Below are 17,168 nucleotides of genomic sequence, written 5' to 3' on the forward strand. Positions count from 1 at the left end.
AATTAAAGTCAGTATGAAAAGAGCGAATCTACAGAAAATGTAAGCCTACGTTGTTTTAGCAGTAGGCCTACTAATAGTCATGGAGGGGTGGGATAAAACCTTTAAAGGGAGAGTTAGCATTTTTTATATCTATGCATTATATTTTATATTGTAATATATTTGTTAAGCACTGAGGTTGGTATGTCTTAACTGGGTCTCTTAAACTTCTAACTACTTTGTGTGTGCTTGACTTGTCACCGTTGATGGTGTTTCTGTTTGAATAGTTAGCAATGGATTAGTAAATCAATTATATTTGTTTTCACAAGGCTCATGCTTAATATATTTACAACCAAAAGACTTTAAAGCCGACTTCCTAAACCTGAGACAAGTGAACTGTCTGGTTAAATCAAAGTTTGGCTCTCTGATGTAATTATAACTGTTCAAAGCATTCTTTGTTCAGTGACCCTTTTATTTGCAGGGCTGCTTTTTCTTTGGGAACACATTTGATTTGGTGGCTTACTTGAGAAACTGTTTTCTCAGGAGTGTTAGGAGGAAAGTTGTGTTGTTTTTTTAAAGTTGTGTGACTGTAATCCCGGCATAATGAGTGTATGCTGACATGGAGGCAGTGTTGCAAAACGGACTTAGTCTCACCCGGCTGCAGCTGAATGCAGGAATCTCTGCAGACTTATTATAGATATGTACAGCCCTCTGTATATATATTTGTGCATATAAAAACATAGGAATGTCATTGCATTGGCTGATGCCTTATTTAACTTGTTGCTTATAGAAAATTACTTGAGCTACTGTAGGTGTTGCAATGACCCTTGACCTCATCCTGTCTGATTAGCACTCACATTCTTATGGTTACTAACGTTGGAGGCTCTTTGTGATAATCTTGCCAGACTTTATGACTGTTTTATCTCATACATTTTCTTGGGTTCAATAGGAAAATAATTGCTTATCAAAAATATGTAAAGGAAATTAACCCAAGAAAAAAATAAAAATGTTGGTGAACAATGTGCTGCTGGACTGTGATTAATATATAACAGACATTTGTCATGACTCAAGAGCTCTAGGTTTCTTCTCAGGCCAAGATCCAAGGATGAGAACAGCTGGGTCACACTGACATAAGACATGTTGATAAAAACAGTTGAAACCAAAAAGGTTGAAAAATCTGCAAATCCTCATAAACTTGACATTTGGATTGTTTATCTTTGCATGATAATGAATGAATTACATTTATTATGATTGAGACAGCTGTAATGATTAAATACTGTAGTCATCATACTCCTTTTTAGGTCCATACAATGGAGAGTTGTCGATGATTATTGTGGGATATTGTTTGTGTTTTATAAGCTGACACCACAGGAATGGGGACAAAAGGCTTGGTTGACATTTCTTCCCTCGGGGCATTGTGACTGCACCTATTGTTAAATCCAGCTCATTCTCATATCATGTCCTCATATCCGCATAGAAATGTAGATTTACGGTTCTCATTATCTGTGTATGATCTTTATCGATTGTTCACAGGATTACTTGTGTTGCTATCTGGAAATCACCTGTTGTCACATTTCGGATAAGTCATGTTTTTCTTGTAAACGTATAAAAAAGAAAAATGAACATAAAAGATGCAGGTATCTGGTTTTTAAAACTATGTGCACGTGAACATGCCCTTGAATATCTTTATCTTAATTGACCTGCTGTAGACAAAATACTGGGTTGAATAAACCCTTCCTTGATCCTTATCAGTCTGAAGATACAGAGTTGTGTTGAAGTGTCACTGCCTGTCCTTTAAACTTCTTCCATTGTTTGGCTCCATTTGGCCTTTCACAAAAAGTGATCCATGACTATGAGGAACATCATGAGATTTCCCTGTTATCAATGACGAACACTGGCCCGATGGAAAACGCCCATCACTCCCAGCTTCCCACACAACCCTAGCTGGAGTTTTATAACTGCACATCTGACCCCTTCTGCCATCGGCCACAGGTCCAATAACACAACCCCAAAAGTAGATGTAATCCCAGTAAGCCGCAGGTGGCCCTCCAGATTGGCTGCCCAGATCTCAACATTTTCCCTCCTTTCACACACTGCCCCCCTCTCACTCTCTCCCCAGGATCCCAGTGTGTTGGTTACCCTCAGCTGAAAAAGGGCCTTTGCAGGGTTGTGGCAGCACGCTGCAGCAAGGACCTGTCACATTACTCTCAGCTCCACCGTGGGACGAGGGCACCTGAAAACTGCCTGTGAGGGAGAGTAACAGAGCTAGAGTGAGACGACACCAAACACAGGGAAGTAAGGAAGCCTCTGCTGCAACGACAGAGTCCGACGTGGGACTTGGGACATTTTATCTCTCCATTCAAGGGGATCTTAGCGGTGTGTCGCCTGAGATATCCTGGTTAACAGGTCTTCAGCCTCCCTTTTAAGACCTGTTTAAAAAAGAGACACAATGGATAAGAATGAATTCCTGGACTATGAGTACCCAGACCTGGGTCCTGTGCCATCCAAAATTGAAGCAGAGTGAGTACTTTCTTATAGTCTTTCAGTAGACTTATGATTAATGCTTTTAGAAAAAAATATCCACTTAGTTTTGTATGCTTTAGTTGTTTGTCTACAACTTACTATCATGTAAAATTCAGTGTGTCCATATTTAGGTTTTTCTCAAAAGTTTCAAAGTCTTACCAACTGTACAGCTCTCATTGAGATAGAAGATGGCAACTTGGCACACAGTACCAGCGTGCCTCATTATGATGCCTCTAGAATACACGTTATGTCAGTTTTTCCCCCAAAAAAGTTTGACAGTATAAACAAAATAAGTGTTTTCAACCCAAAACAACTCACTTTTTATAAATGTTTTACTGTATTTTTTTCACCCACAAAAAGTAAAGATGTGGTACAACATCATAATGGGACAAAACCCAAAGCTGATGCAGGCATCATTCTTTGCTCGTGGCCCATCCCACAATGCAACAGGGCAGTATTTCCAGTTATTTTTAGGGTGTTTCTTACACCTATATTGCATTACTATATATACAATGGCACAGACTGTTGAATAGAAAGAATATTAGTACTCAATAATGGCCTCAGATGAGTAATATGACACAAATATGACCGATCTAACACGTGTAATTTATCATTAGCCTCCATGTTGAGCTAATAAATATCTGCCTGTAAATGGAAAGACTGTGTTGAGTTTTGGTTGAAAAGCTTTAATGTTGCCACTACTGTAGCACACTTTATTTTAGCTAGCTGATTTTTAAATACCTAAACATCCTGCTCTGATTCCTCAACAGTTGGCTCTGACTCAAGAAATCTTGACATTTCCTTAATTCATTTACAAACACTCTGCTCTCTGAGTTACAATTGCACACATTGGTTGAACAGGTAAAATACTGTTTTGAAAAGAAGAAAAACAACTGGTGTTATCAGGAACCATACAATGTATATAGTTTTATGTATTAATACTGTAAGTCCCCCAGCTTTGAAAAGCCTCCTCTGATTTTGAGATTTGTAATTACTACCTCATGACCAGGCATTCCAGCTCTTCTAGTGTACAGGAACGTGAACATTGGCATTTGTTGTTTTCCTGTGTCACGCTGATACCAATCCGTTTAAATGCAAATCTCGTCTGAAGGATTTCAGCCACAAAGTTTCCAGCCGCAAATAGTCTTCACAGTGACGTGTGCAAGGTTTAGTGAGGTGTGGGTCTGCTCAGTGACTCAAATCCTCGAGTCTAAAGTTTGATTGTTTTCATCATGTGTGAGTGTTTTGTTCCTTTTTTTAGAATAATCCCTCCATGTGACCCTACCGCTGATGACAGGCTCTACCACATTTGCATCACTGCGATATCTGTAAGTCTGATTTCCTGTTGCAACCTCACACTCATTCCTTCACAGTGTGATTAATATTATATTACACCTTGACAGACATACAACATGTTTTATGAAAGATGATTGTTTTCTTTCCTGTAATAAAGCTATACAAGGTTTGGCTGTCATAGTCAATCCTGTCTAATGTTGTCAGTTCTCAAAGTTTGCTTGGCTAATAGTTAGCTAGATATCTCTAAAAATATATTATATAATTAAATGAATTGAAGGGCTCTTATTCAGGGGTTTTGATCCAGATTCAGGTGTAGATCTGGAAAAAATCGAAATAATTGTATATGCCTATCCTCTTTAATGCAGACTATTATATATGCAGTATAATAAAGTTGCTCTCCAAGTCATTTAGAGTTATATCATAGACATCAATTAATACATCTCAAATATGAATGTATAATATAATTAAGTGATATACCAATGTAGCTCTATGGCCATAATGGTACATTTTCCTCACTCACTCACCATTATGAGTTCTATTAATGTTCCTTATCGTAACCATTTTGCTTAGCATTACACATAATCAAGCCATGTTTCCTAATGATGTTTCTTGGTATGCACTTCCTTCCTTCACTTCCTTCTTCTGATGTCTGTTTCAAAGATGGTCCAATTTAGAGCACGGGGGTCTTCCTATCCTTGTGTTTCCTGAATGTGTCGCAGGTCATTGAACTCTCCCTGGTCAGTGATCCTGACTGATGACAATTCATTCAGACCACATCCATGGGGAGCACTAATGAGACATTGGAGTTTGGCCTATTGTGGCATCAACTCATTTTGAGTGAGAAGCAGAGTGATGCTTGCCCCCTGGGGAGCCCACCGCTGCATGCTACTCTGCAGATAATGCTAACTGATGTTTCTTCTCCTCTTAGCTCGTGGTCATGCTGATCCTAGCAATCTTAGCCAGACAACGGAAAGTGGGCAACAGACAGAAAGGACTCCCAGGTTTACTCAGGTGAGGCTCTATATCTCTTTGTTCTTTAATGACAATGAACACCATGGTTAAATGTGAGTAAACATTCAGAATAAAGAATGAATACTGTTGAAGCTATAGCATTTACATCAGAAGATAAACAATATAGAAACATAGATGCAATAAGAACCATTAGCTTTTCATTTAATAAAGGCGATTTTTAGCTCAGTAAAATCATGACTTTTGTTTCCCAAAAAACCCTTTAACACAACACAGCAAGGAAATCATTTTAAAGCATTGGGGCCCTTCTTAAATCTTTTGACTGGCTGGTATAACCTCCAGGAATTAGCCCTTTAATCTGCTCAGTGGCCAAAAGATACAACTGGTCATAAAGGGTCACTTGTGGGTGTGAATGTGTAAATTGTGTTTTTTGGAGGGGGGCGCTGATGAGATCATTCATCTGTGAACCTTTCTTGGATTAGTTGAGTTGGAAAACTGATGTATTTTCCTATGTCAAACAAGTCATGTAGTCTATTTCACTTTACTGACATTAACGGATGTCAAGAACAACCTGGAAGGTAGCACATCTTTATGTGAGGATGTTAGTTTGCCGTTTTGAAATGTGTGTCATCTCTGCTCAGTAACCGTTTCATCCAAATGTGAGGCGGGTAACATGTCGGCTCTAAATACCTGCCGCTTGATTTCACAGTCCGGTCAACTTCCTGGATCATACGCAGCACAAGGGCCTTGCAGTGGCTGTGTTTGGAGTGCTGCTGTGCAAACTGTGGGGCCTGATCATATCGCCAAACCCCCTCCCCTTCACAACAGACACGGAGAATAAACGTGAGGAGGTCACCTTGGTTCTTCTCTAGCATCAGCCTTTCTTTATTCACTATAAATCTTCTATAGCCACGTTTTAATGTTTACCTCAGTAGTTAAGATGATGCACTGCCTTTATTTTACACAAGTAGATAAAATAAAGGGTCTGTTATAATATTAGACCCTCAAATGCGTACAAAAAATTATTTATTTTGTAAAATATCTGTTATGTAATTGGATTAGTTTGTTTCCATGTGACCCTGTTGTTTTTAACTTTTTTCTGAATTGATATTACATAAGAATCGACTAGAAAGAGTGTGTTCCTTTCTACTTTACACAATCCCCAAACAGTACAAGGTTCAGCAGAGTTAGATCTTAATTCTTATCTCAATCTTATAGTCACTACCACACACATTTCTAAGAAAAGGTTTATTAATCTTAACAGTGAAGCAGAATTATTTGTCAAAGTTTCAATCTTGTGTCCCTTGTTTTAGTAAATACCAAATCAGTTATATTGCTTTGATGCTGTGTGTCTTCACTTTTGTTCTGTTTGCAGAGAACTGGGTGATCTTGGGAATCTTCTACTACCCCGCACTATACTACCCTCTCCTGGCATGTGGCACTTTGCATAATAAAGTTGGCTATGTTCTTGGTAGCCTCTTGTCCTGGACGCACTTTGGTGTTCTGGTCTGGCAGAAAATAGACTGTCCGAGAACACCTCTGGTAAGCGTGAGACAGCGAGAGATTCATGAGGATTTTCTACATTGTCATTGGATTAATCGGCACTTTTTTGTCATCTGTATGAGTTGTTTCCTTGTCTCATTCATTAAAGCTGGTTTGAAGTAAGAGATGTGATTTGAAAAGATGAATATCAGGCTTTACACAGGAATTCGTGGATTCATGGTTAACCTTACCCTATCCCAGATTTAGTGCAAGATCCATATTGTTTAAGTTTTCTGTGCATGAATGTCTACGACTCGAAACAATTCGTTCCCCTGTCTGTTGGACTTAATCTAGAAGCTTTGACACAGTTAATCAGTTTAGTGCGTGTCAGTAAAAGAGACATCCATTCTTTTGCTTAACAGTGACAATGAGCCCCGATGAGCTGGAACACATCATCAGCATCTGAGCTGATCTGCATGACTAAGCTTGACATACAGACAAAAGAATACATTTTAATTAACGTCATATATATAATAACTAGGGCCGGGACTTTAACGCGTTAATTAAGATTAATTAATTACACAAAAATTAACGCGTTAAAAAAATTAACGCATTTTAATCGCACTTATTTTTGCACCGCGGAACGTTTCTCACTGGATGAGTTTCAGGCGTACCGATTATACTGGAGCACCAACTAACGTTCATGACTTCAGACAACAACAAACCACAGTGAACAACAGTGGGAAATGTTGTTTTAAAAAACGGACGGATGGAAGCGCCGATAAGAGCACGGTTGTGTGCAAATTATGCAAAAAGGAATTCGCATATCACCGCAGCACATCAAGCCTCAAGTATCACCTCAATGCAAAAACATATAGCAGCTAGCGTGGAAGCTAGCGTGGACGTTAGCCTCTTTTATCGCGTTCACACCAAAAAGAGCCGGTACTCAAATTAGTTCATGAGAACCTTTTTACCCCCACGAAAGTCCCTGCTAGAGAGCAGAGAGCTGCTAGAGAGCAGGGACTTTCGTACGGCTCTCTTGTGAGAAAAGAGCTATATTTCTGATTGGCTGGGCAGATTGCAAACCACGCCCCGTAAAACTCCCAAAAAGTTTTGTGAAGCCGCCATTTTATTATCCTCGCATTAGCATTATTAGCATTAGCCCAGCGCAGAAACGCAGAGAGACTAACTTATGGCAACACAAAATAAAACATGGGAGCGGTGGAGATGAGGAGGTGTCGGCGTTCTGGCGATTTACTCGGAAGGCTGCTGGGACTCCCAGCAGCTTCTACTGAAGCCAGTCCCCAATTCCGGGGACTTCCGGCCGGGGACTTTAGGCGGCAGTATACGCCGTGAAGTGGTTTGCGGCCTGCCAGTAAACCCAAAGCAGAAGAAGAAGAAGTGACGTCAGCGGCTTCATTTGCCTAATCCTCCCCCAGGTTCAAAGAGTTCTCATGAACTAAATTCGCATGAACCTTTGTGGGAAAAGTACTGCGGTGTGAATGCGCCTAATGGTATACTAAAATCCATGTGAAAAAAAATTGCTTCTCACTGTTCTTAGGTCAAATATGTATATGCGATTAAAAATGCGATTAATTTCGATTAATTAATTACAAAGCCTCTAATTAATTAGATTAATTTTTTTAATCGAGTCCCGGCCCTAATAATAACATATAATATACCTTTCTTAACATGAAGAAAATGTGCACGCTAGTAGATCACATCATTTGATGTAAATGCATTTTCTATGGCCCTAAATCATAATGAATAGATCAATACAGTTTTCAGATGTGTGTGTGTTGTTGTGATCCCATTTGGCCAATATGCAGACTCCCACCACAACAAACAAAGCCATGTGTTCCCCTGTCTTAGTCAATCCAACATGTAGTTTTACTGTGTCACTGCAAAACTCTCAAAACAAGTTGCTTGGTGATTCAAAGTCTTCTTTTATTCCTTTGCAGATACACAAACACTACTCCCTGTTCTCCAGCCTGCCCCAGATAGCTTGCCTGGCATTCCTTAGTTTCCAGTATCCCCTTTTCCTATTCAAGGGCTTGCAGGGCACGGAAAAGAACAACGCAACAGAGGTAAGTTTGCCATGCCTGCTTCAGGTTGGTTGAACAGCCCTTATGGCACTAATTGTTTGGCCTGTGTCTATGTTGATTCATAAGTAGTCAACTTCCACGTAGGCCTGAACTATTAAAAAACCCTCCCTGTGATGCACATTTCTTCTGAATCTGTGCACGTGTGGAACTTATGAAAGCCGCCTGCTAATCAAGGGGCTTACCGTGCTCATACAGTCTAGGCTGAGGGAAAATGAAGTCCAACGCAGCATGCAAGTATAATCATTTTAGGTAGATTTGACGTAATTGGTTTACGTTATGTTCTTGATCAGATTATGAAAAGGTTGCCTTGTTGTTTCACAAGGCAAAACAATGCTGTGTTTATTTGATGCTAATCTCTGTATGGGTGAGAAGAGGGGGTGAGGCGATTGCCTCGAGTTTAACAAACTCCCCCCTCCTTCTCTGCTACACCCCACAGCAACGTACCTGACACCATAAATATGCACAGACACTTATCGTAAAGAGGCTTAGTTTGTTAGCAATGCTTTTTCCTCATGTTAAATTCAAAAGTTATGTTTAGGTTTGTACAGTGCCAAATGCCGTAACAGTTTGAAGCAATCCTAACCCAAATATACTATGCTTTGCCCAACTAACTTAACCTTCTTACTATTTACTTTAATTGTTTTTTAACATGGTTTCCATTTCTTAGGATCTCAGCAGCAGTTACTATAACGACTATGTGAAGAAAATCCTTAAGAAGAAGCCTACCAAAATCAGGTGAGAATTTTGTATCTGTTTTCAGTGACGTATATTATTATTATGTTTATCCTTCGACTAAACATTTTTGCAAATGACAAATACATCGAGCCTTTAATCACAGCAGCAGTGGGAACTATTTTCCTAAAACTAAAGACTCGGATGAACAGAACTTGTTGAGCTGGATGTTACTTTTTAATGAATCATCATGAAGCTTGAGAGGTTAAGGGCACGTTTGTCACGGCTCTGGTAGACATTGTTTCTTGTACAGATTTCTAATAGCAAGAGGCAAGCCTACTAAACACCTATAATGTGCTCAAATCCTTGTTACAACCAACATGTATTATATTGTTTCAAACCCATTTTAACAGTTTGAAGAGTGTGAAATAATATCATTTTAAAGAGGATGAAATAACTCCCTGGCTTTATTGTAGCCCATCCTTCTGTAATACATTTTTAGTGATCCAAGTAAACACATTTCTTAGAGAATGAAATGCAAACTATATTTATTACAATAGAATGATCAATGATAGTGTGGAAGGAAGACTATCCACAGGAAATAGATTGCTGCGCTGTTTGTAAAACGAATTGTTTCCTCACATAGTCAATGCAAATTACCAATGTGTCATGCTGAGATTTATGATGAATTAAATCCAGATAAATTATCAATTTTTCCTCCATTTGTTAAGAATGCTTGGGGCCAAGGGCCTGTTCAGCGAGAGGGAAGTGAGGAAACTTGTCAGCAACAGATGGAAGCTAAGAAATGGGGAACTTGATTATAAGACAGGGAAACTAAACAGGAACTTGCCCATTGCCCTGCGCTTGGTACCCAGCCCCCTCGTTAAGTTTAAGACCTGAGGCGACCTTAAATGTCACTTTCCAGGGAGACAGAGGACATGAACTAAAACACATCACCCAGACCTGACTATGACATTTTTAAGGTCATGAGTGTCAATATATCATTGCAGACACACTTGCAGAATGCTGACAGAGGTCCTAAGCAGATATATATTATTATAGAAAATGCTGATAGTACTAGTAAAGGTTACAAGCAGAACACATCATTTTAAGAACTGCAGTGGATATGTCCATGTATGGTCTTTATAGAAAGTCTGCACCATAAGAAACCTTAACCTTCATGTAAACAAAGTTTGCCATTACACTTCTTCTTTTTAAAATATATATTTTATGTATGTGAGCTTGGTGGATAAACTATCTCGTTTATTCGCTAGTTTCCTAATCTTAATCCCACCAATTCATTGCAGTTTAGTGTAAATGTGTTTCTCTGTCTACCTTTCACCTCAGCACATCCAGCACTGAAACGCCAAAGCTCCATCAAAGGATAATTGATGCAGTGAAGTCATACATTTATACACCAGAGGAAGGTAAGCATGTCCTTTTGCTCTTGTGTTACGGCATGTTCAAGGTCTTATGTCCTAAAAGTTTTTTTCTTTTCCAAACAGCTTTCCGTTTTCCTCTGAAGTTGGCTATATCTGGCGTGGTGTCATTTATTACCCTGTATCAGGTAAGTGCAATATCTACAATTATAATAGCGAAAGTCTGTCAGTAGACACCTTTAGCTACACACTGTATTCACCTCCTTGTCAGCTAATCAGCAGGTGATGATCCAAATAATAATATAATTTCCATTTGTTAATTAATTACTTGTTTTTGCTTTTTGTGTAGGTGGGTCTTCTTATGATCTCGGCCGTGGTGCCTCCTCTCCAGACCGCCCGCTCAGGAATCGATGAAGACATCGCCAACGTTTTAGCTGGCTTCAAGATTATGCTGTCTCCAGACAAACATGAAGTGGTTAGAATAGTTACACATTACATGTGGTGTGTAGAAGGTGAGTGAAACCAGACACACCCAATTAGTCGTATGAAATATCCAGAATATACACAAGCTTGTATAGTCACGCTGAATGGTTTGGGACCACAATACATGTCTGACATGCTGCTCTACCAGCCACCAAGAGATCTCAGATCATCTTGGACACGGGTACACATTATTACCGGTGTCAGAACAAAACATGTAAATGTAGCTTTGAATGTTTATGCTCTGCAGATCTGGAACAAACTTCCAGATCTGCTGAAGTCCTAACCCTGTAGACATTACTCTTTATATATCGAAGCTAAAAACCTTTCTTTTTACCATAGGGTCATTTAACAACATCTCATTGTTACACTTCTGCACGTCTTGCAGCTTCAACTAACTCTATTGAACTACCTTTTATCTCTTTATGAAGTGTCTTAACGTTTAGCTTATTTTATTGTGTGTTAATGCTTATGTAAAGCACTTTTAAATGGTTTGTATCTGTAATGTGCTACACAAATAATGAACCTTACCGTTAACCTAACGCCACATTAGTGTCTCATAACATTAACATAATCGTTCTCTAATGCTTGTTGCACATATATTTGCCATGCTAATTGTCAATTAATGACTTCCTCCCACAGTTAACAACCTGTTCGTTGTGTGCTCTCTGTCCTGCAGTGTGCTTTATCTCGGCGATGACCCTCTCCGGCTTGGTGAGCCTGGCCATGCTCATGCGGTCCATGGTCCTGCATCGGTAGGTGTGAGAAAAGGACAATGATTGTGTTTTTCTTATGTTTTCTATTCTTTTCCCAAAAGGTCCAAGCATCATGCGCATGATTCTCATTCTGGTTCCTTCATGACAACATTATGGTTCACAGAGGAGTTATTAAAACATAATAGAGTACTAATCATCCAGAGAGACATACTAGCATTCACTCAGTGTTAACTGCCGCTAGAATTGAAAATGGCTATTAAGATAAGAAATGAAATACTGGTCCATTACCATAAATTACGCCGTATTAAAATAAATGGGTTTCCATGTCGAGTATTGAATTGGATTTCGGCTGCATCCCATGCTAAATTACCTCCTCAATTTACTACCCAATTTGTGCGTTTATTGATGAGTGTTTTGCATAGTGTTGCATTGTCTTGATTGTGTCTTTGCGTCTGTAGGTCGAACCTGAAGGGGCTGTATAGAGGAGATATCTACAATGTTTACAACTGCCAGAGAAGCATCAGGGCTTCACGGCCAGCGCTGGTCTGTTGGATGGGATACACCAGCTTCACTGCGGCTCACGTTTTCCTCGGTACAGTTACACATGTATTAGTATAGATAACATAAGATAAGTAATCCTTTATTAGCCCCACTGCGGGGAGAGTGTTAGTGTTACAGAAGCGAAAGAGATGCAATATCAAATAGCATCAGTAAACAGTTAAAGGCAAAAATAAAATGAATACACAGACTGAAAGGTTGAATTCAGATTATGGCACAGGGGATATATTGACTTTGCGCAGTTTAGTATATTATAAGCGAAGAAATAAATAATAGAGATTGTGATGAGGATTTCAAAACATATTTCCAGCATTTTTTTTTTTTTAAATGTTGTTTTGCTTTTAAACCTTAGATCTCTTTTTGTACTCTACTTTACATATTAACCACTAAACAGAGAAGATATTTTTTAAATGATTCACTTTGGCCAGGTAGCCTCAGCCAGTCCATTTAAAAAACATCATGACATATTAATATCACTCAGTTATCTGGTCACAAATCATTTTATGTCGGTGTGTGTTTCTTTGTGTGTGTACCATCAACATAAACTAAGCTTTGAATATTTTTAGGATTTTATTTGTGGTTCATGAATGGATACTTCTCAATATCTGTTCTTGAGGTTTCCAAGAGAAATTATTATTATTATTATTATTATTATTATTATTGCCCACCCCTCCATTCAAAGTGATATGGGGGTGAAGGGGTGTGCAGTGTAGATCTGTTGGATGCTGGAGTGGACAGGGTGTAAGCGTTGAGGCCATAAAGCTCTGATCTCCTCTCTGCAGGCATGATCATCCAAACCATGGTGTTCTTCCTCTGCCTTCTGGTCGCCGTCTTCCTCATCATCATGCCGATACTGCACGGAGAGAATCTGATCCTTTTTCAGATCCTGTTGAGCATGTGGTGAGTGTCGTCACATTTCTCACTCTGTCCACGGACTGCATGACTAAGGCAGCATAACACGCTGTTGTCAAATTATTTCAGTTTCAGTTCTATTTGGCTGCTTTCTTAGTTCTTGAACATTTGAAACCTGAAACTGTTTAAATCAACAACAATAACATGATACCTGTATGGTGCACAGAAAAGGCTTTTAGTCATATATTGTTCTGTGGGTTAAAAAACGTTTTTTAACCCACAATAACATCGTTCTTTATTAAGAGATGTCTAATTGTTGATTTGTCTCCCTTTAGGCCCTTTTGGCTGATGATTGTCTTGGCTGTGTTGATTCAACATCTCACTGGCAGGTTTTGCTTCATCAAAAAAATTGCAGGCACACGAGACTTACACAACCGGTGAGTCACTATACTTGTTGTTGCTGCTATGTATTCTTTCGTGTTCGGTTATTTTATGGTTTTTAATTGCAGTCTGGTCCAGTATGTTTAACCTATCCTGTGTTACAGGGGCAATTTGTTCCTGCTGACGTACCTGCTGTTTCCTGTCAATGTTCTGATCGGGGTGCTGCTGGCAGTGTGGCGCATCATCATCACAGCCCTGTTCAACATCGTACACATGGGGCGCATGGATATCAGTCTCCTTAACCGCAACGTGGAGGCGTTTGACCCAGGTGAGAGGGGCACTGCCCAGGTACAGATGGTCATCATGATGTCACTGTCTGGTTAGCTGACCAGATCAAAGTGTCACATTTAATATCATCTACATTCAAATCGGTTTTATTGTAAATGATACATTTTACATTTTCCTACATGTTTCCTTTTTACTCTCAGACACACGATGTTAACATATTCACTGGTATTAGCATTATGCTTTTACCCTTGTAGATGCCACTGTGGTTTTTTCTCACTGTGGAGGCTTAAAGAGAAGCAATTTACTATGAGCAAATGCACTTTCACTGATCCCACTTACAGGCCAGAAATGCGTATCCTTTCCACTTTCCCTGCCAGCAGCTCACTGTCTCTGTGTGCAGTGCACGGGACTGTAATTGCACACGATCTCTGAAATGGCTGCAGATTTAAGACATCTGTTGTCAGGAAAAGCAGGTGGTTTAAAAAGAAAAAAAGGTGTGATTGTATGGCCTATTATGTGTGATTGCCTCAAAGCCTACATGGGGTGCAGTCCCATGTGTTTATTGCTTTCGCCCAGTCAGAGTAACCGCCCCCCCCCTCCCTCCTGTGTCTGTCTACAGCCTACCGCTGCTATGCTCATTATCTGAAGATAGAGGTGAGCCAGTCCCACCCGGTGATGAAGGCCTTCTGTGGGATGCTGCTGCAGGCCGGGGGCCAGGAGAGTAGTTCTCCACAGAGGGCACGGGACGCTGAAGAGGGTCTGTAGCACCAAACCATACAGACTTTTCCTGAGTGCTAATGATTCGAATCACAATGCATTCAGTGTATTCATAACTTAAGATAATAATAATTTAGTTGTTCCTTTTGTTGTTCTTATTATCAACGAAACCCATGAATAGACCAAAAGCAACGTTCCTAAAAAAAAACTGGTCACAAATATAGTTTATTTTTTTAACAAAGGGTTGGTTGCCAAAACAGCTGTGCACTGTAGTTTTAAGCAAATGTTCCTGCAACATATGTAAATAGTGCATTTGTTTGAAAATCTTTTCAATTGGTATGAACATTTGGTGCTTTAATGCGTATAAACAGCAGCAGGAAGCTTTATGGGGAGTTAATTTTAAATACTACAGTGTCGATGTTTATTGTTATAAAAGAACACACAGTCAATTCTTGTTGAAGGATAACCTCATTGTTGGATTTGATCTTCTTCATGACAAATACTCAAATTTAGAATATTGCCAGCCCTTTGCTTTGGAGATAAACGGTAGATTTACATTGATATTAAGGTTTTAATTTCTCCAGAGAGGTTTAGAATTCAGTGGCAGGTCACTGTAACACATAATCAGATCATCACACTGTTTTGCACACACAGAATAAATGAAAGCTTAGCCGTTGTGATTTAATATGTCAGGAGCAAATTGAGTCTTGTGAGGAATAATTTACAGTCCTGCTGTTGGTCTCAATCAGATCTGTCATAAACTAATCAGCTGTACTTCACAGCGTGCCCACACTCACTGAGCCCTTGGCCTCTGTCTACAAGAGACAGTAGAGTCCTATAGGTCCCCATTATACATGATAATCTCCCAATGTATCATTTATGTAATTTTACACACAAATATAAATAGCTACATTAAGGCTGGTTGCTGATCTTCAGTGATGGTATGGGCTCAAACAGGAAGTGATAGTTGCCTACATGTGTGGTGACAAGAAGACATACATTATAGTGACCAATTAGCAGGAAAATGCATCAGCCTTCATTTGTTGTTGTGGAATTCAGCTCTACACAGCTGAGTCCAATTACACATGTGCAGTGGAGTTGTTGTTTGCATCCAAAGAACAATGCATTATCAGAAATAATCTATTGTATTACAGACATTAGTTCTCGCGTAGCTGATTACACAGATGAGCTATGATAATTGCCTGTGTCGTATTCATGTGGCCCAAGGGGCTTAAGCTTTCAGTGTTAATGGCATGCCCATATGCTCCCACTATGCTTAGAGGATTAGAATATGATTGCTTTCTATTATTACTCTCTCTGTAGTTTCTAGTTGGTCCTTGGTGGCCTCCAAGTACTGTTCCATTTTAGAAAAGATAAAAACAAATCTTATAGGGCTTATACGTGACATACCATAGGTGCTATCATGATGTTTAAATGTCCTCAGGGATCCAGCTGGTCAATCAGGAGAAGAAACAGCACAAAGTGTCCACTGCAAAGAGGGCCCGCAGGCACTGGCAGCTCCTCTACACGCTGGTCAACAACCCCTCCCTGGTGGGCACCAGGAAGCACTTCCAGCGTCAGACCACTGAGAGCTTTCTGAATGGGAGCCTCAACCGCAGCGCCATGGACGGGAGCAAAAAGGAGGCAGCAGCCAAGGAGACGGAGGTGGCTGCCAACAACTAAACACAAATGTGACCCTAAGGATAGGTACCAAGTCTTCTGGTTTTTGGGCAAATTCGACACCGAAATAAGTGCACTTATTACAATTCAGCGCCACATTTAGAGGAATCCATCAAGCCTTTCCTGTCTGGAGATTGTGTTTCCACTTTGTGCTCTTCATGTTCCCCTGATGTGTATGTCTCTCCAGTCTGTAGGAAAGCCTGTGTGGCTGACTGATCTCGTCCAAACACACTCATTATGTGCCATTCTCAACACGTTTGTGTACTTATTTTGGGAGAGCACTTGTTTGCTTTGTGTTTCAACCTGTAGGTTAATCACATAATTCCGGTTTTATCATATACTGCAGATAATTCAGATTTGTAGTCGCCCAGACTGAACACACAGACATGCATTTCAATGAAGCATCCCTTTTTTCAGAGAGTATTAATATGTAGAACATTTAACTATTTATGAATTTACATAATGAGCTATTTTCAAAACAGGGTAATACATTCCTTTTTTCCAATTGTACACATTTGGTGCAATTAAATAACCTGTGGAATAGGAACTACCAGACTAATTCAAGTGTTTGTTTTTCTGTTTTATTTGTAGATATTTAAATCCAAATCCACTTGCTGCTAACAGCGTTTTCTTATTGTTGTCTTATTGTTGTCTTTTATGGTTTCTGATATTCTACAACTTTACATCGTTATTTCTCTACATCTAAATGTAAAACGGCGACTTTTAAGTGAAAATACGAACAGCCGAATTGTCCTTCTGATTACTGTGAAAATAAATGCTAAACAAAAGTTTCTCTTTGTATTGAAATATTTGTTTCTATGGCAGGTTGATGTAAATGCATGGTGTACGGCTGATGCTTTGTGTTGCGAAATGAACTGTACACGGCCAAAGTGAAGACAAAGGGAGGCTTTGTGTTGATCTCCGATTTCAAACGCAGCAGTTTCTCTTTACCTCTTTCTTCAACACTCTTCAAAAGCCTGTCTATTGTTTTATATTTGATCAAACAAATATGACAGACCTTCAACCAAGATCGTATGATTTAAAAAAAAAGCACTAAAGAAAAAACGCACAATTCAATTAACCGGGCAACTGCT

General features: G+C 39.5%; 1 protein-coding gene across 1 annotated transcript; it reads left to right on the forward strand.

The window, feature by feature from the left end:
* The first annotated feature begins 2,122 nt into the window (after window positions 1-2,122).
* Window positions 2,123-16,862, forward strand: stra6 (signaling receptor and transporter of retinol STRA6). The gene is made up of 17 exons (XM_034204744.1): window positions 2,123-2,496; window positions 3,761-3,827; window positions 4,724-4,806; window positions 5,474-5,607; window positions 6,140-6,306; window positions 8,208-8,333; window positions 9,019-9,086; window positions 10,371-10,450; window positions 10,529-10,590; window positions 10,752-10,914; window positions 11,562-11,637; window positions 12,057-12,190; window positions 12,939-13,056; window positions 13,344-13,445; window positions 13,554-13,717; window positions 14,297-14,434; window positions 15,839-16,862. The coding sequence occupies exons 1-17, from the start codon at window positions 2,426-2,428 to the stop codon at window positions 16,075-16,077; spliced, it is 1,992 nt and encodes a 663-aa protein (XP_034060635.1). The 5' UTR covers window positions 2,123-2,425; the 3' UTR covers window positions 16,078-16,862.
* Window positions 16,863-17,168: the final 306 nt, after the last annotated feature.

The sequence above is a fragment of the Gymnodraco acuticeps genome, unplaced genomic scaffold (assembly GCF_902827175.1).
Source record: "Gymnodraco acuticeps unplaced genomic scaffold, fGymAcu1.1, whole genome shotgun sequence".
Classification (NCBI taxonomy): domain Eukaryota; kingdom Metazoa; phylum Chordata; class Actinopteri; order Perciformes; family Bathydraconidae; genus Gymnodraco; species Gymnodraco acuticeps.

Coding starts and splice junctions, on each gene's coding strand:
- stra6 (XM_034204744.1), top strand. CDS start 2,426: ATGGATAAGAATGAATTCCTGGACTATGAGTACCCAGACCTGGGTCCT. Junction 10,451..10,528: donor CATTTATACACCAGAGGAAG/GTAAGCATGTCC, acceptor TTTTCCAAACAG/CTTTCCGTTTTCCTCTGAAG. Junction 11,638..12,056: donor CGGTCCATGGTCCTGCATCG/GTAGGTGTGAGA, acceptor TTGCGTCTGTAG/GTCGAACCTGAAGGGGCTGT.